This window comes from Pleurodeles waltl, chromosome 6 (assembly GCF_031143425.1).
Source record: "Pleurodeles waltl isolate 20211129_DDA chromosome 6, aPleWal1.hap1.20221129, whole genome shotgun sequence".
NCBI lineage: Eukaryota > Metazoa > Chordata > Amphibia > Caudata > Salamandridae > Pleurodeles > Pleurodeles waltl.
Genome location: NC_090445.1, coordinates 1,669,963,529 through 1,669,987,060, shown reverse-complemented (window position 1 = coordinate 1,669,987,060; position 23,532 = coordinate 1,669,963,529). Strand labels below are relative to the sequence as shown.

Sequence of the window (23,532 nt, the reverse complement as noted above, 5' to 3'; positions counted from 1 at the left end):
ATGAATGCCCCTGCACCACCAATGAAATGCCTCCTTCGTGCAAAGTAATGCAAGGGAACGCATTGCGCTGCTTTTCATACTTTTGGTTACAATCGAACAATTATTATGATTCATTGGGTTGTAAACATTTTGCGTTGAGTCTGTGTTAAAATGTAACACAATCCTCATGCAAAGTGTTTGTAAATCTGGCCAAAATACCTAAACACCAGTGCATTCCAGAATTTAATCTATAACAAGCCAACACCATAGCTAATGTCCCGTTCCTCTTACACCTAGGAAACTTTGAGGTCAAGGACAACAAGTTTCCCTGTTAATTTGTCCAAACTTTAGCACAAACCCTTTGAGTTCCAATTTAAAGTACCACCGTATGGATCTATGAAAGAAGACTGCCTCCAACTAAAGCTACGTTTGTATCCAGATGTATATGTTGTTGAAACATATATACGGTTCACTAATGCACATTGTTGGAAAGTGGACTATTGGCAACGGCAGGTAAGTACCTACACTGAGCAATAGGCCACTAACCCCCACTAGGTTCAGTTAGGTCTCAATAAACTAACCCCAGCTCAACCCTTGGTAGCTTGGCAACGAGCAATCAAGGCTGAACTTAGGAGACAAAGGGGGTCATTACAACCCTGGTGATCTTAAGACTGACAGGGCCGTGGTGGCAGTCGGCCGCCGACAATGTGCGGGTCCGACTGCCACATTACAACCATGGCGGTAGCGCCACTGTTGGACCGCCAGCACCACCAGATTATGAGTTTTCATCGGTCTGGTGGTGCTGGGGGTCCTAATATGCCGAGGCAGCGCTGCAAGCAGTGCTGCCCTGGGGTTACGAGGCCCTTCTCCACCAGCGATTACATGGCGGTAGCATCGGCATCCAAAGGCTGTCGGAAACAGGGTGAAGGGGGCCCCAGTGGGTTCCCTGCACTGCCCATGCACTTGGCATGGTCAGTGAAGGCCCCCCCCCCGGCCAGCTCTGTTGCGATGTTCACTGTCTGGTTTACAGACAGTGAACACTGCGACGGGTGCTGGTGTACCCTATGCACTGCAGCATTGCCACCAGCTCTATTATGAGCCAGAGACAATACTGTAGGCTGTCTCCTGCTGGGCCAGCAGGCAGAAACACAGTTTAATCTCTTATCAGGGTCCGCGGGAAGGCAGCCGCACTGGTGGCTACCTGCCCGTCGGAACATCAGCGGGTGGGATTTTCCGTCCAACGAAGTCATAATGACCCCCATAGCATTCAAGTATCACAAAACGGTAACCACCAATATCTGTCCAAAATGTTTGGGGGTGACCAGGGCAAAAAGGAGGACTTTCCTACACACATCCTTAACAATTACAGTGAGAATTCTAAGGAAATGCAGCAAGCTGTGCACTCTGCTTGCATTACTGCTGGTGGTTCCAGTATAAATAGGTGAACACATGAAAAATGTATTAATCTGAGAATCCTTATATGGCGCTCCGAATGCTCCATAATTATATGTAATTATGCACAGAAGCCCAAAAGAAAGATTGGTGATTGTTTGATTTCATAAATGTACACAAATGAATGCAAATTGAAAAAAATGAAATTACAAACCATCTACAACTTTTGAAACCGGTGCCCCCCACCCCTAGCCCATTAGAGAGGAGGAGCATTGCCCCCCCCCCACTGCCAGTGCAGCAAAAGTGAAAAATAAAATATTTATAAAATGAATTACCATTTTATTTTTCACTACCCCGAGCCCAAGCAGTGTTTGAGTACGGGGCATTGCTGTTGACTGGCAGCAGGGGAGTGATGCTCACTCCACCACTTTACACTGTGCGTGTCAGTTTGGCTGGTTGTCTTGCGACGGCCAGTCTGACATGCGCAGTGTAAACCTCTCCACTTAGCTTGGCAGAGAGCAGGCACAGGCCGCCTGTGCCTGCTGGAGCATCAAGGCGACCTTCTCCAGCCAATCCTGGCGCTGCTCTCATGCTGCCCACCTGCAGCATGAAAGCAGCATTGGGGTTTGAAGAGGGAACCTGGCTGAGGCCCCAGGAGGATCTAAGCTGACTGCAATCAAGACGAAAAAGGTAAGTTCATTTTTCATTTTATTTTTACCTTTTTCGCCCACTGACAGGTATTGACTTCAACCTTAATTCCTGTGCTCTCAGGCATGGCCTGTTATAACATCTGTTAATGAGCCATGATTGAGAGCTTTGGAATTTGAGTCTAAAGGCATTGTTGATTTATTACAGTGCCTGCCACAGGGTCTTGCCCTGGGCTCGACAACCCTCCATTGCTGAAGATCACCGCTCGCCACTGACTTTCGATACAATTTAGTCTGAGGCATCATTTAGTAAAACGTGAATAATGCACACCATTATTAAAAAAACATGATTACGAATGGAGTAACAGTGTAATACTATCATGAAAACAAATTAGGGGCCAAGCTCTGTGAGTACGCCCAATGGGGTATACAACAATCCTTCCCCATATTCTCATACCAGAACATGAACACCCCGCACAGATCTCCCAAACTCCAGGCAAGAGAGTATTGAACTCTTCTTGCCCAATTTGCCAAACAGACTTGCGTGCGCCACCTGAAATTCATTGAGTCAACAACGTATTTATTCATTTATTTAATTACAAAATATGTAATTTCTATTTTATAATTTAAAAAAATCATCTGTACTCTCTTTATATATTTGTATAACATTAATTTTTATTTACTTATAGCGTGACTATTTTGAATATTAATAAACATTTTATAATTAAATAATTTATTTTCATTTATATTTTTAACTATTTTAAATAATTCAGTTTAATTTAACTTAATTTCTAAAGGTGTTTTATTTGGAGTGCCTACTTCCATTATTTTTTATGGAGTGGGGGTGTTGTTGTACCAGTGGTTGGGCATGTGAAGTGCTGGACTTACTAAAAAAAGTGTAAATTACTACAAAAGTTTAAAAGTGTATATTATTACAAAAATGCAGTTTGCAAATTCCAAAAAGTAGCAAACTTTCTCATGAGTATAAACTTACTCAAAAGGGTAAGTTACCTTGGTGAATCAGGTCTGTATGGTTCTTCGAAGGTGTGGAGTTAAGAGAAAGAGAATGAGGAATAACTGTGCATCTTAAAGGTGATTTAGAGTGGGCCTAGCAGGACCGAAACAGTCCTATTAACTAAAGCAGACTCAAGAAAGTGTCTCAGTCCATTTTAGATAGGATGTGTATGAAAAGTTAAACTTGTTCTTCAAATTTGCACAAAAAAAGATGTGGAAAGTCATTGAATCCACTTGCTGGACAATTCATGCAAGATACTAGCAGGTGACTGGTGCGAGAGTAATTTTCTACTTGAACCAGTCTCCTGTAGGCAAACATACAGTAGCTTAAGCCTGCAAAATATTGCACTTTTAAAAAATATCTTCCTAGCAATAAATATTTTAATTTAGTTTGTGTAAAATATAGAGAAAGCATAATTTTTAACACGGCCAAAGATGTCTGGAATTATTGAATCAAATACTCCAAGGGATGTGATAACCCCAGGAAGCAGATCTGTCCAATGCCCAGTCAAAGCAACTAAAGCAGACTCAAGCATGATAGTAAAAGTCCACTTAAATATGGCCAATCCATTTTAAACATGCCTATTGCAGACAACTAAGGCAGTCCGATGGTGGATCTAAGATGGGAGTCTCAGCATTCATGGTATTTCCTAACAATGTAAGTAATGTATAGGCAAACTTAAGGGGATGAGTGGCTAAACCCACAAACACTCACCCTAAGCATGCATTTGTACACAAAAACCATAGATCTGCCTCATATGTTTTTCTCTCACCTTTATTTAGAGTTGTCTAAACTCACAACTTACTCTGAGACCAGTGCCCTTGGAGCACGAAGGATCGAATATTTAAAAAACAATATAGTAAAAAGCAAATTAATGGTGCAGGCAAAGTTAAGGAAAGGGCAAAAAGATTATTTAGCTTACAAAATGCAAAGACAACTGAAAATGGTGGACTCAATCTTATCCATTTGAGAGCAAATGATCTAATGTATTAATGTGTTTTTTCCAATCTCTCTATGGGTAAATATGTTGATACATAAGGGCCAATGTCCTCAATTAAACACTGTGGGATGGTGTGAGTGATGGCAGGATGATACATTAAATACATGAGTGAACTATGCATCTAACAAGTGAAAGTAAAAGTGGTTTCATTTATGGATGAATTAACGTCCTGGTCCCAATAGGATGTACTAAGAAAATTACTTAAATTATCGCTGAATAAGTAGTATGCATTTTATGCATGATCTAACAGAAACTATTGTTTTCAAGATAAATGTATCCCTTTGTTGTATATTATCCCTGCATGTACAGTACAGTAAATTCTAAGATTATTTACATTACCGGAATAATTTTATCCAAATAATCTTCTTCTGTGTTTTTTTTGCTTAGGTCCCTCTTAATGATGATCTTGTCATAAGTACTGGAAGTGGAACAGGCGTTGCATCAGGAAGTGTAAGCACACCAGCTCCTCACATAATGCACTCTCACCAAAGTTGAAAGTTGAATGATCACTTAAAAAACACCTTTGATCACATTGGAGTTAATTATTTTGAGAGCAATTGTGAGCATGTTTAACATTTGTAACATATACTCATGTGCCACTTATGGGCAATTTTATGAATGATACACACACATTCAGGGTAACTGCAAAGGCTCATTCTGTGCATTGTGCGTAGCCAAATGTCATCTGTGCATCATAATCTTTAGTATAGTATTACTTTATATTTTTATTTTATTTCCTCTGATATGCAGGTCAGCACTGTATACCATGTAGTCAGTGCCTCTGATGAGGTCTGTGCCTTTGATTTGAAGGTTGGGCTAAGGAAGAGTTCAGGTAAGCCAGATCTAGCAACATGACGTGATAACAAGGAGCCAGTCCTGAATGTAATGCAATGATTACAGAAGCTTTAATTTATAGTTTTGTATTCTATTGTGAACTATACAAGCATAAATTGGCCAATGCTGTAAATAAACCTGGACTTTAATCCTCTAGGAATGCTTGTACATTTGGATCGCATTTCTGAATTTCTTGGAATTCACAAAGAATTCAAGGAATCATGGTTAAAGGATCAGGTAGAGCCGTCAACTGTCTTTTTACTGATTAACCTGGGCTTTCAATAAATGGGCCCTAGTCTCACCTGTAGCACTCCCAGCACCTCCACTTTATAGGGTTGATTCTAGACACTACCTTTCTCCACGTCCTCCCGTCAGCAAAGAATTCTTGTAATCCAGGAGATGACCCCATCCTTTCAGGAGGGTGCCCGATTTCCAGTCCTGAAGGTCTTATGCATTGTAAGTCTGCTGCCTTCCTGCATTTTGCTGGTCATGCATGAACATTGGTATACTAGGGCTCTGCATGGGTGCCTCATCAGGCAGTGGTTCCAGCTTGGTGAAATCCTGTGAGAGCTTCAGTGGATGTCATTTGTAGGGCAAGAGGTGAACCTGCACCGTGGGATGGCCTTCAGTCCTCCTTCAACCATGGCCATGATGTTGGCATACTCATCCACCATATGGTGGGACAGCTCATGTGGAGGACTTGGAGATCAGAGACTTCCGGTCTTCAGAGGAGAAAGTGCTTCACATCAGCCTTTTGGAACTCTGGGTGCCCTAGGCCATCATCCCCATTATCCAAGGTCAGTCTGCCCAGATACTGATGGACAATGTGACCGCAATATGGTACATGAGCAAGCAAGGGGAAGTAGGGTATCAAATCCTTTGCCTAGAGGTTTTGAGGCTGTAGTCTTAGGAACAAAGGATCTGGTTAAAAGACAATCATTTAGCAGGGTCTCCTAATGTCAGCACAAACAGTTAACACTCCTTCTAGCTCAGAAAGCATGAGGGGTCAGCACTATAAATGGGTATTTGGCTGCGTTGTTGGCATTCTTTTTTCTCCCAGACCAGCCACTCCTGTTCAAATTCCCTATTATGATGCATCTTCAGAAGGGGTTGGCTAATTTATATCGGTCAACTCCCTTTGTTGTGTACCAGTGGGAACTTAATATTGGTTGGACATTTTTTATGTATCACCTTCTGAGGTGGCACAATATGTGAAGATTACAGTGCAGGACAGCGTGGGTGCGAGTGTGCCTGCAACTATAGATTAAATGGAGGACACTGAGTTCCATTTTGGGAAACTCAGAACTGCATGGTGAAGACGTGAAGAGTAGAGGAATTACCCCAGACAGATTTGTTTGATGCATTCCTCTGAGCTTGGTGGGACACACGAAAGAAAGGAGAAAGGAGATAGAGAGATTCCCCCTGTACAAATGAAAGGGTGCTCTTTGATTCAGTGAGAGATCCCTAGGAATGTGCCTGGACACTTCTCAGAAAGGAGCTGGGCTGATAAAGTAATCATAATGGAACCATAAAGTGTAGGACTGGGAGCTCGAAATTAACCTTTTTATGCACACATAACTGTACAACCAGGTGTGAACTTCAGTCACGTCCATGGCCCGGTGTTGTGGGACTATAAGCTTGGGAGTTTCTCCTGCTGTGACAGGCAGCCTTTCAAGAGGAAAGGAAAGAAAGGAAGGGTGCACTTAAAAAGAAGCCAAAACTAAAACATAAAACTTCAAAAACCCAGAACCTGACACCTTTGGTGTATAGAAATGGACTATAAGAAGTGGAAGCTGACACCTCAAAAATTGTCATCTACTAAACAGCTAGACGGGCTGTGTGAGGAGGGGAAGCTCTGCAAGACTTCTGCCTCTAACCAAGGCCTGCTAATCTTCCTGCTGGGTGAAGGGACATCTCCCAGGAAAATCAAGACCACCTGTTGTGGGTAGTGGTGCAGTCTTCCTGGGGGATACTGTACCTGCCAGCAGTTCTTTATCATTCCCACCCACCTCCTCATTTGATGGCTGTGTTGTAGGGAAAGGTAATAAGGTCACAATTCAAGCTTGGCTTGAAAGCTTGGAAAAGATGGATGTGAGAATACCAGAGTGGACACCACAGGGCTTTAGTGAGGTCATGTGTTGTCACATCCGGTGTTCATATCCAGCGGCTTTGACAGCTTTGAAGTTTCTGGACATAGTCGGACTCTTGGAATTATTCTACCAGTGAGGAATCTGTAGGTAGATAGAGTATCAACCAGAAAAATTGATAAACCACGACAATGCAGATCCATGACATTATAATGCTGCTAAAGTGCCTTTGCTGACTAGATAATTTATGAAGGTTGTTTTTCTCTGGCAGCAGCACAGATGGGAGGAGGATAGTCTTGAGGAATGTATTGGAGTCCCAACACCCCACCCGCTCATTAACCGAGACTTCAGAGTGGAGTTTTCTGTTTGAGAGCAGTATGGGATGCCCAGGGTCACACTGATCTATATGGATCTTGCGGTCTGGCTTAATAGTGCAACTGACACTCCACCCTCATGTTAGTTTCTCCGAAGACAGGATTTGATTGGGCCAAACATCTGTTCTTCCACTAAAAGATCGTTCTTTTTTCAATTGTTTGCATGTAGCTATGCTTATACTCGACTGAGATGGTTATGGTGGGAAGCTATTGATCATGGCAATCGGCGTGATCTGTTTATTATGGAATTTTATGATAAAGGCACCAGGCCTGACATGGTTATTGGGAAAAGGGCATATGTTAAAGTCAATATGCATGAAAGTGTGGATTATTACTCTATATGAAACACTCACAGATTACTGTAGTAGGCAATGGTTTTGGTGTTGGTTACCCCGTGTGACAAACCGTGGACTCTGAGAATCAATGTAAGGCCTCCTTGTGCTCAAAACAATAGGACTGACTGAGTTATGATTACAAGCTGTAGACCTGATTGGTACACTGGGAAACATTATGTCTGATGCCAGAGGTCTGGTCTGCTTATTATAAAACGTAAAGACTAGATCCATCTTGCTATTTGTGGAAGAAATTGTTAAAGCCAATAAGCATCAAACATTGGTTATTAGATTGTGTTACAGGCTATAGTCAGGTATTGTGTTACAAGTAATCTCTTTTTTTGTGAATCAATTATTATATTGGCATAAATCAAGTACCAAAAAAGAAATGTCAGCAGTTGCAATGACATGCAAGTCCAGCATTCATCCATATTAAGATACAAATGCTGTTTGCAACACATGCACCAATAACAAACATTTCGAAAATATAAGAAAGGAAGAAATAAGATGGATAGTGGTGAGAAAATAAGCTATAGATGGAGAAAAGAAAAGAAAGGAAAGGAAAAAGGACAGGAGGAAAAGAAAGGAGGAAAGATGAAACTACAAAGCAGGAGCGAGAGGGCAGGGAGATGGGTCATTCAGATGAAGCCCATAAATAGTAATCCTTGGAGGGAGGGATGCAGTGACAATGACTAGATAAAGTCAAGAGTCATGGTGAATTGGGGGGGTAGGTCATCCTGCAGAAAGGGAGACTTAGTAAGAAGAAAAATGTCTGCTTTGTCCATTAAGTTGTAAATGGCCTTGTCAAAGGACGTGGTTGTGTAAATTTTTGTGAGCCATTCCTCATGCAACAGCATTTGTGGAGAACGCCAGTGTCATAGAAAGAGCAGTGAGAAGCAGACCACGGGCATGACGGGTCAGTGCCGAAAGGTCTGATAAGTCATGGAGGAGAATTAAGGGTCCGGAAGTGGCAAAGGCAAATCCATGGATTCTCGGAGAGTAGAGCCCACTGCTATCCAGAAGGGGTGAATGGAACTCGGTTACATGTAATCTCACAGGTTACAGTAGTAGCCAAGGGTTTGGAGTTGGTCGCCCACACTGACATGCCCCGGGGGTTTCACTGTGATGATTCTTGTTAGGCTCTGTTAAGAGGGGATGAATATTGTTTATCAAGCTGTATTTTCCTACCTATTTGCAATTTTATAACTGTAACCATGATGTTCACCAGTTTATGTGCACTTCAATAGGCAGTAAAACAGGTTTTAAAAGCTTTATTGGTTCATTAGTAAAAGTCATGCAGATTTCATAGGTCTCATCTATTTATTATAAGATGTTATTAGAAAGCCAGTAGCCCTTATCCACTTATTGTGAAAATAGTGTTTTAAAGACAATAGGCTTTTAAGAGTTGATTACTATTACCCTGAATTAGAGCCTATAGGCAACTATTTTGCTACAAGAATTTCATAGATTAAGTTTATAGGCAAGGGTTCTGGTATGGTGACCCACACAAACAACCATGGCGAGAGAAGATACGCACTTCAGTAATCTTTGTTATGGCCTCTCTTGGGAGGCATAGCATTTTCCTTTGCCAAGTAGTTTTGTTTACATTTGTTCATTAATGATTGTATGACAGGAGTGATTGCCTTGTACCGTAGACTTGAGCTGAGCATGGTGACAATCCAATGATAAGGCCAAAGGACTGATTGTTATTAATGTTGATTATATAAAAGCATATGTGATAGTTAATAGGCAATTATGGGTGGATTGTTATTCCTCTGAATGAAAGCCTACAGATAATTCTTTTGTGACATTGAATCTCATAGATTACATCAGTAAGCATGGTTATGGTGTTGGGTACCTCCTCTGACAAATCATTGGTGTACAAGATTTCCACTGTGAGAGTTCTTGTTAAGCCCTGTTACAAGAGATGGTACTTTGCTTTGCCAACTGCAATTTTATATAATGTGCAATTATATGACTTTTTGCTTGATTGTTGCCCTGTGGGGAAAGCTTACTTTCAGTACAGGTACAGTAGGCTTGAGTTGGGTATGGTGGCAATGAAATGATGACATCTATATGCTTAATTGGTGGGTAGGAAAATGTTAAGTCAGATTCCATAGATCTGGCCTGTTCATTATGAAACGTTATTACAAACGCAGTAGGTTTAGTGTACTTATTGTGAAAAACATGGGGGGGCATATGGCCCCCTTCCCCTTTTTAATTGAATTTGGCCCCAGGGATGGGGTCCCCAGGGCCTAATGAGGCCTGGGACGGGGTCCATGCACTCCCTCCCAATAATCTAAATTTTCTTTGGTGGGTGACTCAGCTGAGGACCAGGGCAAACCACCGATAATTTAGGGAGGCCATGGGGGATGAGGTCCCTGGGGCCACAATAGGCTTGGGGAGGGGAGGTCATGCTGCCCCTTCCCCTTTTAATGGAAATCAGCCCCCAAAGGCCAATTAAGGCTTAGGGAGGGGGGTGCACACCCCCTCCTCATAATATAAATGTTTTGACCCGAGGGAATGGGGTCTCTGGGGTCCAAAAGCCAACCCTACAACACACACTCCAAAGACTGTGCGTGGTGTGGGGCACAGGTGTTGGCTGTCTTTAGGTGGGTTGGCCACAGGGCTTGGTTGCAGGCAAGCCCTGTGGTCAATCCCCTGCTGTGCATGCTCGAAGGCCTTACCTAGTTTTGGGTTGGCTACCTGCGGTGGGTGTTAGCCACAGGGCCTGGCTGCAGACCAGGCCCTGCTACCAACCTCTCGCCACCCATAGGCAAAGGTTGTGCACTGTGTGGGGTTAACTGCCTCTGGGTGGGTTGGCCACAAGCATGTCTGCAGGCTGTATGCAGCATGGGGTTGGCTGCCTGCGGAGAGGCTGTCCACAGGGCCTGGAAGCCTGCCAACCTCGCACCGTGGGGTTGGTTGCCTAAGGAGGGCTGTAAGCAGGGCCTGCCAATGGGCCAGGCCCTGGAGTCAAAGCACAGCAGGAGTTTGGCTTTACATATTGTAACAAAATATCACTTTACGTTAATCAAAAACTAGAAATTCACTGTAACGTTATAGTTAGGTGAAATGTCCAGTAACAACAGAATGTCTTAAAGTTAGTCCAAGATGGCTAATACGTTGGCTGGAACTTTAAAAAAGCAATGGACAATTTACAATACATCTGCAGGATGGACACCTGCAGTTTAGTTCTGCTAGTGCAAGCATATGCCCACTGTGTTTAGATGGCAACATGCTTTCATTTTTCTACTTATATTCTTTTAATTTATCTTGCATATGTTGTTGAGGTTGTGTGTGTTTTATTGCAGTTGTGCCAGAGGGTGAATGCAAGAATGAGTCGGTGGATATGTGAATGGATGAAAGATGAATGACAGAGTGCTTATATAAGGTACTGAGTGACTAAACCCATCAACAACACAAAAGACAATTTCACTCAGAAGTCAGACCTATTGGCAGTTCCAATACTTGTTTATTTGTAAGTCATTGATTTGTACAGCGCTTTATTACCATGAGAAGTATATTGTTCTATTCAATAACACCTCTTATTCTGAATAAGTACCGACTCTAGCTCTTCATGTTTTTTACACAAGCCTCTGAACACATTTATTTTCAAATGTTCCACTTACATGTTCATTTTTCCTCTGAGGCATCTCTCATTCCTTGAACCTTGTCACAAACAAGAAAGACAGAATTTGAAGCATGTTCTTTCGTGTACGGTGATCACTGTGAATACATGCCAGGAATGCAAGTTGTATGGCATTAGATGGAATAATTGAGTGATGGAAACATTGTAGATGGAATGGTATGCATATTGCAAAGTATGTGATGATTAATTGAAGGACTGATGGAAATGGGAGCTGAAAGGCTAAGCCTAGAATAACAAGTCGAGGTGACTGGGAGCTGGTATCAAAAGTTACACCCTGCGTATAAGTCTGTGTCAATGTCTTCACATTGGGGTTCAGTGAAAGAGAAAATCATTTTTACCATGTGTTCTATCTCATGTCTTTCTCTGCAGACCAGCGCTCCAAAAGGCAGGCTTTTGAGAAACAACAGGAACCTGTAATTAGGTACCTTGAGGCATGTGCAAAGTAAGTACTTTCACAGACTTCACATTGTTTGTATAATCTCTTTCAGAGATGAAGGGCACTGGCACTGTTGAGTTAAACTCCCCGCTTCATTGAGTAACTCTTGCAAGGTCGGTGAGAAGTCTGGCCTGACCTCTCTATTTGGCAGTGTTATGTTTGTGACTCATAGGTATATATACTTTTGCCTAGCATTGCATCCATAATCCAGCTCTGATTATCAGAATGACTAAGTGAACTCATTCAACAATGTTAAAAACTCCTCAGGAGAACAGTCTTCATTTTAAGTCTGGCTTGATAGTGCTGCTGTCTATTAACCTCTTGTTGCCAGTTTTTAAAACATACACACAAGGGGCACTAGCTCCACCCAGAGGAGTATTTCTCGCCCATTTCACACCGTTGTCTGTTTGAAGTGCCATGCACTCTCCTATGAAGTGCTTGCATTGCAATCCATGACGGACTATTTTACATCTCAAAAGTACACAGAATCATCACAAATTATTAAATTCTTAATATCATACATCCATGCATGTATTTTCTGACATGCAGAAAACTTTTTCTAATGGGATTTTTCACTTTTCACTGGAGCGGGCTTAATTGTTTGTTATAGGGCCTGATTTTGAGTTTGGTTAATGGAGATAAGTCTGTCAGCATGGCAGAGGACTATACCTGTGCAAGTCTGAGGATCTTCTGCCTGCCAACTTTTGAGTTGTCTATCGGCCCAACAGACAACTCTATGTGTTGACAAGAATCACCATCATATCAGTTCCTGTCAATGTAGGAAAAAGCTGGATGGATGTCTCAGAAGTAAAACATTTCCTACATTTTTTAGTTTTAAAAAATAAACCCCCGCAGTTTGTTACTAAAAAATAAAAAACTAATGGCGCACTCACCATGGACGTTTCCTCCCACGGTGTGGTGTTTCTACATTTACTGTCCTCACCATAGAGATATTGTTGGAAGTGATGGACAGCCCTTACTGCCTTGGGCCGTAGGAGGATTGTTTATGCAGACAGAGCAAATCCAGTGGGTGGACCGAGAGGTTGTCTGGCAGGGTACTCCCCCCCTTGGAGTACCCTGCCTGCAAAACTCAAAATCAGGGGCTTAGTCAGGAGTTGTTGCAAGTCGTACATGTACACATCCTCTTACACACACAGATACTCACAGACAGATACACACAGACACAAACACAGCTTACACATGCACGTGTGCACAATCCAGTCTATTAAAACAAAACAACAATTGACAAACTCACAGGTTTGGCTTCACTGTGATGAAGCATTTAGAGACAAGCATGCACAAATGCAGTTTACGTGCATTAGCACATTACATCCAGACATGTTAGCTTTGTGCATGCTGGTTATTAATGGGCTCAGTACTGTTTGAGTGGTTTCCTTTAGAAAATATTAGAGTGCTTTCCTGTGCAGGCCATTTCCCAACATGTCAACCTTACTCGTGTTACACTTAAATATAACTATCACTCATTGAAACTCTATGAGTGTCAGGTTCTAGAAAAATCACTTTTCTAGGAAGCAAAATATCCATCTTCATTCCTGTGGCCCTGAGACTACACCAACAAGCTGCCAGACAATTTAGGAAGTGTTCAAAATCAAGTCACCTGCCACACATAAAAACAGACGTGCCCCTGATCACAAAGGTCACATTATTGGTTCCCAGTGAGGCCTTTTCTCTGGCTCCTGGGATAGACAGTTTTATGCATAGCCAATACTACTGTTTGCCACTGGTGGTCCAGGTCCAAATTAACTAGTGCACTACAATTTAAACCTAAGTAATTTATGTGCACCTTGTGTAACTAGGTGGCTCCATCAAAGTCACACTCCAAGAGGTGGTAGAAGGTTTGGAACTCAGATACTGTAAAACAGAATCTATTATACAAAATAAGCCCAAGTCCTGCTACCACTATGTACCTGATTTAGAGGAAGATGGAAACTGGTCATTTGCCAAAAATGGTGGATATCCTGTTAGCCGTTCTTTGGCTCTTCTGCCTTATTAGGAATTTAGGGAACATAGTTTTCCTGATGACTGAGCAGTTGCTGCCTCAGCTATTGGGACACCTGCTAGGTATGTGGAATGTGGGGAGATTGGAGCAGAAAATCATTAGTTGTTTTTTTTTTCTGAGGGAATATTCACTTAACTGAATGAGGCATGACCTCAACAGCAACACAATGTGATACAAAAGGTCTATGCCTAATTAGATGGTAGGCTCAGCTCAGTGTGAGAATGTTGGCCATTCTTTTTGCCCCCTTGCAGTGGTAGGAACTTCCAACATCCATGTGGCCTTGGTTTAGACGAAGAAGTCTTATTTTGAAAGTGTAGTCTGAAACAGGCATGCAGAGTCTGTACATCATTATCAGATAAAACATTCCACTGTCCGTATAGTGTACTTGGGGTTAGGATGGACAGGAAAATAGGTCTCTAGTTTCTGCAGTGCACCACACTTCAGGTACTGACCCCCTCGTTCAGCACTAAGGAAAACAGGACTTTCTTTCTTCTTAGACTGGTTAAACAGTTTCCTAGCATGTACAGTAATCTGTATTCTTCTCAGAACAATTCAAGTTCTTTTTCTAGTCCTTTGAATCTGGCCCTGATCTGTGGGATTGTAAGTAATCGCATCCTGCTGAAAGTAAAATTCAGTCGTTTGTTACAAAGATTGTTTTATGTCAGTGGTTCCCAACCTCTTGACTTCTGTGGACCCCCATTTTATCAATACTGGAGCCTGGGTCATTATTGTAATCCGGGGACCCCCACTGAGTCATTACTGTTAGTTGGAACCCAATATTATTAAATTTTCTAAGCAGTCGCAGACCCACTGAGGAGGCTTCACGGACCCCCAGGGGTCCCCGGCCCACAGGCTGGGAACCACTGTTTTATGTAGTCAGAGCTCCTGATTCTATAGTAAAATCAGTAAATCAATAATATTTTTATAGTCTGTTGGTTCGACTCAGGCATTATGAAGGCTGCTGACGAATCTGATACTTTTGGGGAGATTTCAGCCCTCTTCTGCCAGAGCTCCCCACAGTCGTTGGAAGGGTCCTTAGCAAATTTTCTTTGTTCATTTGTCCACACTGGTCATGCCCTGCCGTTCATTACACAAAAGCAAAGCTTACAAGCAACCACCTCCAATAATGTGAAAAACAGCAGACACCCTGATAAAAAAAGATTCAGAAGTACCTAACAAGGTATCCAAATCAACCTCTTTGTCTTTACAGAGAACTGAAAGGCTCCATACAGAAGGATCAGAGAAGCCTGATGTCAACATTCTCTGTGGCAAAGTTAGAAAACGTGACTAGGTCTTTACACAATGACAAGGGATAATGATAATGAGAAGACTGAATTTTACAAAACGTTTTTATTAATAAGAGAAACTTCTATCAGTATTGATGCTTTGATATTTCTTAAAACATCCAGCCTCACATACAAGGAGGTGAAAACTATTTTTAGCCTTCATCCCATAGTATTTGAAATGCACACTTCAAAGCTTTTCCCATTTACTAGCTAACTGGAGCAGCCCCCTTTCATAAAATAATAATAATAATAATAATAATAATAATAATAATGCTAAATATTATTATTGTTATTATTCTTTGATTAATAATAATGATACTGCTATTAGTAGTGATGTAACACTAAAATAATACGTTTACTGAACTCAATTGTACTCAATTATTATTATAACCATCACTATTATTATTGTTATTATTATTATTAGTAGTAGTAGTAGTGGTTGTGAGCAATTTACCTATCTTTTGTGAAGACTCTAGCTAGCTGTAGATTGCTTACCTTCAGGTATTTCCCAGGTGTCAGACTGGATCCAGAAACTTTTGTTGAGCAGTGCAGTTGTGTGCCAGTCAGTGGCATTGTTCGCCTCTGTGTGGCGTCGTCCCCACCAGAAATGGCATGCCCGGTGCCTATATAGTCGCCACCACGGCACGCTGACGTCAGTTTCTTTTGTGAGTTTCCACACCAGAAGCACAGAGCCATGAGGAACACTGACCACTTGGGTGGAAATCTATGGCCCTTATAGGGATAAGTCCTCAGCTCTATAATCCAGTTGCAGAGCAGGGAGGATGGGTCGCTCAGGATGGAATCTGTAGCTAGATATTCTTTACCACATAAGGCGTTACTGAAGGTAAGTAACTTGTTCTTCTGATAGAGACTTCTAGCCACAGAATCTTTACCTTAGCATAGATACCCAAGCAATACCTCCCCAGAGGTGGGGCTGCAATATGGAGTATACTGAGAAGTTCTGTAGGAACGAAGGGGCAAAATGACCATTCTGCAGGACCTGACTGTCTAGATAGTAGAGCTTTGTAAACATGTGTAAAGAAGCCCACGTTGCTGCCTGACAGATATCCAGGACAGTAACTCCACAAACTAAAATGCTGATCCTAGCCTTGGCTCTGGTAGAATGAGTGTGAAAACCCTCTGGGGTTGCTTTTGGCCAGTGCATAGAAGATTTTGATGAACAGAACTCTCCATCAGTAGATGGCTCACTTCTGCACCATCTTCCCTTTCATGGCTCTGACATACCCAACAAAGAGTTGATCATCCACCCGAGACTCTCACGTGTGATCAAGGTAGAACAACACTCTTTTTGGGCCCAGCCGATGAAGTCCCTCCTCTTCTTTGAAAGAGTGAGGCGAGCGTAAAAGGTAGACAGAGTGAGTTTTGGACTACATGAGGAGGGGTAACTGCCTTCAGTAAGAAGGATGCCCCAGTTCAAAGAACCAGTTTGTCAGGGAAGAAAGGATAGGTATGGAGGCTGCAGAGAGAGTGCTTGTTGCTCATTGACCCTCCAGACAAATGTTATCAACACTGGAAACGCCATTTTGATGGTGAGAACTCTGAGTGGGCAGTTGTGGAGTGGCTTAAAAGAATCAAACATCAGAAAAGTAAGAATTAGTATTAGATCCCACTGGGGCATAATAAAAAGCACTAGTGGGAACATGGTTTGAAGACCTTTTAAGAGCTTATGTACAGAAGGGCATTTGGAAAGGGATGGCTAATCTGGCAACAGCAGAAATGCAGAAACTGCAGAAAGGTAACCTTTTAACGTGCCCAGAGCCGAGACCTGCTTTGCCAAGGAGAGAATAAATAATCGAACCTAAGAAACGGGTGTAGATAGAGGTTCAACATACTTATCTGCACAACATGTCAAAAAATTACTACAAAGGCAGGTGTATACCATCTTGGTGGAGGGACACGTGGCTGCCAAGATAACAGTCAGCTTTGGATACCAGACTCTCTCTGCCCAATCTAGAGCCACAAGAATGACTTGGGCCAGGTCATTTTTGATCTTCTTGTGAACTCTTTGTAGGAGTAGTATTGCAGAGAGGCATACAAGAGGCCGGAGCTTCACTCGAGACAAGCAGGCTTGTAAACTCCAGCATGCAAAACTGCTGACATTGCACATTCTCAGTGGAGGTGAACAGACCTAACCAAGGTACTCCCCGCTCTTGAAAGCGATCTTGTATCACCTGCAGGTGGAGGAGCCATTTGTGAGCCACTAGGCAATGACGGCTATGTTTGAATGCCAGAGAGCTTGCCAGGTATTGGGCCACAAGAGAAATTCCCTGGTGTTCCATCCGTGTCCGGACGCATGCGGCCTCTTCACAAAGGATCCATGACCCCCCACCCAGTTTATTGCAGTACCACATGGGTGTGGTATTGTCTATGAACACCTGTACTAGCCTTTTCATGATTGAAGGAAGAAAGGCTTTCAGTGCAAAGCAGATCACAGATCGATGTGGAGTCCAGATTCTTCCAGATACCAGAGTCCTCTGATCTTCACTTCTAACAGATGGCCACCCCAGCCCAGGAGTGACGCATCTGTCACTACAGTCATCTCCAGTTGAGGAAGGGCAAGGGATCTGCCAGTGACCCAATTGAGGTTCACAAGCCACTACTACAGATCTTTTGCAGTTCCCTCAAGGATCTGGACCATGTTGGAGAGATTTCCCTGATGCTGTGCACACTGGGACTTCAGGTCCTACTGAAGAGCCTGCATATGCCAGCGGGCATGTGTTACAAGCAGGAAGCAGGAGGCCAACACCTTCAGGGCCATTCTCACCAAAATCCAGGATAGAGGTTGAACCATCAGTATCATAGCCTGAATATCCTGGACTTGGCCCTCGGGAGGAAAAGCCTGAAACTGCACTGTGTCCCGAACAGTATTGATGAAAGGGAGTATGTGACAGGAGTCAGGTGTGACTTCGGGATGTTGATAGTAAACACCACCAAATGTATAAGGTTTGGATTGATCTGGAGACAACTGTCAGGGGTGAGCTCGTCTTCAACAGTCAATCGTCGAGCTAAGGGAAAGACTGGAACCCCTCACCTCACAGATGAGCTGCAAACACCACCACCCCTTCATCACTTTTGCGAACACTTGGCAGTGCAGGTAAGGCTGAAGGGAAGCACAACAAACTGAAAGTGCTCTTGGCCCACCATGACCCACAGGTCTGTGGGCAGGCAGGGAGGGAATGTGTTAATAGGCATCCTGCAAGTCCAATGCTACCATCCAGTCTCCCAGATCTAGGGCAGACAGGACTTGTGTGAGCATGAGCATCTTAAACTTCTCCTTTTTCAGGTAGAAGATGAGAAGGCATGGGTCTGGGATAGGATGAAACCCTCTGTCCTTCTTGGGCACCAGAAAGTAGCAACAATACCAACCACAACCTACTTCTGATACAGGCACCCTCTCCATTGCTCCGTTGGCCAAGAGAGCTCACACTTCCTAACAGAGCAACGAGAGGTGGTTCTCTGTCAGCTTGTTATTAGTGGGTGGTAAGAGAGGGAGGGGGTTGGTTGCAAAGGGGAGGGAGTAGCCCCTTTGGATGAGCTTCAAAACCCAACGGTCAGATGTTATTGACTGCCAGTGGTGAAGGTGATGGTGTATCCTGCCCCTGACTGGATGCCCATGATCATCGGAAGGCAAATTAAAGGGGTTTAGAGCCTGCCCGTTAATGGTGGACTGTCCCTACTTCTTGCTGCCTGTCACATGTGGTCTGTGGGAACTGCATCCTCGGCCGTGAAAGGATTGTGAACCTTGCTAGCCGTGGTGGCGGTGAGTGTAGAGATGTGATTGGAAGCCCCTTCAGTGGCCAGTAAAGGGGGGGAGGTGGGCTAGTTATGGCAAAAGCCATAGAAAGGCCCATGGACCTGGCTGTAGCTATACTGTCCTTGAAGTGCTCCAGCAATGAGTCTGCCTCCCATGAGCGAAGCTTGGACAGCCTCCGAAAAGACAGTGGTTCTCAGCAAGGCATGGCACCTGAGGCCCATTGACGAGGAAATCTGCCTAGTGAGTCATTTGTTTCCAGCCCACATCTTATGGTGAACTTGGCTGCGTCACTCCCATCTGCAAATGCCTAAGATAGTATGCCTCGGGCCTCCTTCGAGACCATGGACAGCACCTGCGAAACCAAGTCCCAGATCCTGTTGGAGTATCGGCCCAACAGACATGCGATGTTCACTTACTGCAATGCCTGGCTGGCATCCTCTTCCTGAAGGTATCCAGACTTTTGGATTCCCTATCCTGTGGGTTTGGTAGGGAATGCGCTAGGTTTAATTTTGGACATGGATTTTTTTACCACCATGCTCTCCAGGGAAGGGTGCTGTGAAGGTAACTGGAATCCTCTTGGGGGGCCGGACGGGGGAGGGGGTATATATCCTATGCACAGGAGCCCCTGTGCAGGGATTGGACCAGGCCCTGAGGAGAACGTCTGTAAGGGCTTCATTAAATGGAAGTAATCGTTCTGTTGGGGCACCTACCGGCTGAAGCACCTCCATCAATATGTTTATCTTGACTGCCACTGAGAGCAGCGTAAGGTCCAGGACCTCAGCTGGCCTCTGCACTACCATAGCAAAGAAGGCACCCTCCAGGCCAGTGTCTGGGGAGGTGTGCAGGCCACTTGCATCTGCCAGATCCTCATACAAGGTGTCCTCTGGATCTTCTGTCTGGAAACCAACAGGGTGTGCAGATCACCCAATCCAAGCCTGTCATAGAAATAATGTGCCGGCTCTGATATGGGGGTCTGTACTCGTTTGGTGCCAGAGCCAGTCTCAGCTGACGCCCATCCAGCTCTGTATCAGAGTCAGGAATGATGATGGGGCAGTGCCACAGCTGGGGGCATTGGTGACACAAGGGGCATCAACAATGGAGTGGGCTCTAGGGAAGGTCAAGGTTGCTCGACCAGCACTTCTCCTTGTCCGTCAGTTGATTGCTGTGCATGGCCTCATAGAATTCTTTTAGTTGTGGAAGGGTCACTCCAGCTCCCAGAAAATCAGTGGGGTGTGGAAATAGCCCAGGTGCAGGCACCTCCACAGACCTAGGCCTCGAGTGCTGATGACTCTGTGACTCATCCGAAGCCTTGTGCGGCAATGTCGAAGACCTCTTCGATGACTTATTTTTCTAGTGGGACATACCCAACTTCCCTGACGACTTGAAGTGGGACAACAATTACCAGGTTTGACTTCTTAAATTATCTAGGGACTTTCCTCGCAACCGGAATTTGGAGTCGTTTGACATCGGGTGGCGAGGAGCTTGAGGAAACACTCCTTCAGTGCCTCGGGATGCATGGCGTGGCAATTCTTGCATGTCTGGGCATTGTGGTCTAGATCAAGACACCAGAGGCAAACCAAATGTGGTCCCTCACTCACATCTGCCTGTGACAGGCACTGCATGGCTTAAACCCTGCCTTTCTGGTGGACACTCTACACACCGGGGGGGTCAAAGCCTCAAAACATTTTTGACAAAACGGCGCAAAACTTTCAGTGAAAAAGTGCCTAAGTTAGCTCTCTCCCGATTTGTACCAATGCCAGCGCACTGGCATGGCGCCTATATAGGCACAGTGCATGTGACGGAGGGGTACAGCTCAAAAAAAGTTTCTCAAGCCAGTATGATGGCTGTGAAATATTCTAAGGTAAGGAATCTATGGCTAGAAGTCTCTATCAGATAGTAGTAGCAATAGTAGTAGTAGTAGTAGTAGCAGCAGCAGTAGTATCAGTAGTAATAATAATAATTGCCATAATCATCCTCATAATAATGGCATGGCTTAGTGCTGTACATATCAGACATTATTACCACCCTACTGAATCCATCTCCCTCAAAAGGATGAAAAGCTGAATCGGACATGCAAGGGCACTGTACTCCACTTCCAAATCTCAGCGGGGAGTGTCTAACTTTACTAGACACCTCACCAGGTTAGCTAGATATTTTGTCACTTTTTTCTATTTTCAGGTATAAACCCAATGAGAGGGATGGATATTTTGAATCCGGCCAAGCTGTAATGCAGATAGGATTGGTTAGTGGACTGGAAGCCATGGAGGAGGACTTGCATGTGGTATGTATGTCATTCTTTTGTATCACACTGTGTTTCAATATACTAATATACTGTTGAATAACCTATGCAAAGAACATTATTAATATACAAAGTTAGAACATTCTAATAAAGCATATTTCCAGTGTCCAGATTCTTGCAACTCCGGGGATTCATTATGGGTTGATTGAGGGGTTGGAAGATTGTAAATCTGCACAACATTACAGTGGATGTTCTTTTCTGCCAAAGCAATTTGGAAAAGCTGCAACAGTTTAGGTTCTCTGCTAAGGAGATCAAAGCGGTCCAAGCCATCCCTTGAAGAGCCAAGTGGCAGAGAAACTTCAGACTAAACATATGCCAATGTGATCTTTTATAGCTTATTTTGCATCAGTATTCCTAGGCACTGGAAATGTATCCCCCAATGTAAGGATATGTTGTCATTAGGCACAAGAATAGTCTTTCAAGTCTTTCTAGGGTGCTTTCCATTATATTACAGACACTATTAGCACCTTTATGAAAGTCCACCATTCTTCCTGTGAAAGAGATAGCTCTGCTAGACATGTTAGTGGATCAGCCAATCTGGTCTGAGCATTTGACCAGCTCACATCCTTGGTAGTTAATCCACACCTTAATATAAACAAAGGTTTTACCATTGGTGGTCTACCTGCCAATTTTATCAAACTGTCATCTTTTTGTGGAATTTGGTGTCACTGCCATTTCCACAGTCAGGGCTTTAGTTGCTTAGGACATATATATACTTATATCATTGGCACACTAGATTTTTACTTCTATTCTACCACTAAATACTGATGATTATCTGGAAAGTGGTTAACACCAAATAGTTTTGGCTATGCCAATTGGAGTTTTTACAGCTGAAATGTTGCAATCCAAAGTCAGAGCGGGCATATATGTGCCTACCCAGTGAACATGTAGTCTCCTGCTCCTATCCTACAAAGCTTATGCTCCTTTCTCCTTGTTAACTTTAAAGAGAACTCATATGTGACTGCAGCCCAATATGGGCCTGCACTTTCATCATTTAGCTTCTCCAGCCCTTGCTGATGTGATATCCCACGAGATATTCCATTTCTACAATGAAGACTTCAGAGGTATTGATGGTGGCCATGGAGATCCTTGCATTGGTTTTATTTGAAGGGGTGTAGAGAGGAGGACTACATTGATGCTGAGATGACTGTGCTTCTTTGATGTGTGTGGGTCTGAAAGGTCCTGAGCATAATATTTTCCTGTAGGCTACTACTAACAAAGTCAACACATTTGAACCATGACCTTTAAAATGCACTCATTAGTTGAGTTTAGGGTCTAGGTTAGAGATCTGGGATCCGGGCAGGGGCTCTGTTACATAAAGTAAACATGGCTAATTTAAGGCATGGATTCTGCCCCAATTTTGGGCAGACTAGTGTCTTAGTTAAGAGCTGAAGAACCGCAGTTGCTCCTCCTCACATTGTGGTAAAAGGTTGCTTGTTAATGGAACTGTAAAACAATACGCTACTTTTGACTTAAAATGTAGCAGTATTTGTTGACATATCTAATGTTAACAACAGAAGATGACATAACAGTCACAAAGCAATATAACAACGCATTTTTAACATACTTGAGCATAACACAACGAAACAAAATGCAACACAACTAGCAATGTACAATCAGGGGCGTAACGCATGCCCCTGCTCTCTTCAGGTTTTCCCAAACTTCAGGGGGTCCGCGTTCAGCTCAACACCTATGAAGATTTGTGAATTATTGGAGACTCAGTGGTCCCTGATCATATTCTGTGTGTGTGGGGGGGAGGAGGGAGGGTGCTTCATTTTGCATTACGCCACTGTGTACAGTGCAACAACATCACATTGCAAAAATGCAGAACAGAAAAAGTAGCAGAAAAAACTGCAGAACACTTCACCACAACAAACTGCTACACAGCAACTATACACAAACATACTTGTCACATATTACGAGCTCCAGAAATGTGTTTTCATAAAATGGTGATATTAAAGGTGTTTGCACCAAGCCCTACCTAAATATTCCACCAGCTTTAGGTGAAAACGTTTTGTGATGCACCCCCAAGCTGCAGTATTGGCTGCTGGCAATACAATGTGGTGGGGCAGGGCAGCGCTGGGGAAAAATAAAATAAAAAAATAAAGCACTTACCTGTTACTCGCCGCCTCGGTGCTCCTCTGCTCCTGGGAGTCTATGGGATGTATTGCACAGTCTCCCTACCCAATCCAGATGCTGCTCTCATGCTGGTAATGCTATTACCCAGCATGGGAGAAGTGCCGGGATTGGTCTGTGCAGGCTTTTTTGCCTCTCACATAGGGACAGGGAGCTTGTGCCTCTTCTCTATCCGGCTGTAAAACACAGCTTGGTTGGAGAAATCCAAGTGTGCATGTCAGTTTGGCTGTGCTCAGACAGGCGGCCAAACTGACATGCGCACTTACAG

At 43.5% G+C, this 23,532-nt stretch overlaps 1 protein-coding gene across 1 annotated transcript in view; it reads left to right on the top strand.

Annotated features, from left to right (window-relative positions):
- C5 (complement C5) overlaps positions 1-23,532 on the top strand; it is a 234,277-nt gene that overhangs the window by 187,390 nt on the left and 23,355 nt on the right. Inside the window, exons 31-34 of the mRNA XM_069241656.1 lie at positions 4,421-4,483; positions 4,784-4,865; positions 11,682-11,754; positions 21,008-21,110. Of these exons, the coding sequence (XP_069097757.1) occupies positions 4,421-4,483; positions 4,784-4,865; positions 11,682-11,754; positions 21,008-21,110 (321 nt within the window). The remainder of the gene's footprint in view (positions 1-4,420; positions 4,484-4,783; positions 4,866-11,681; positions 11,755-21,007; positions 21,111-23,532) is intronic.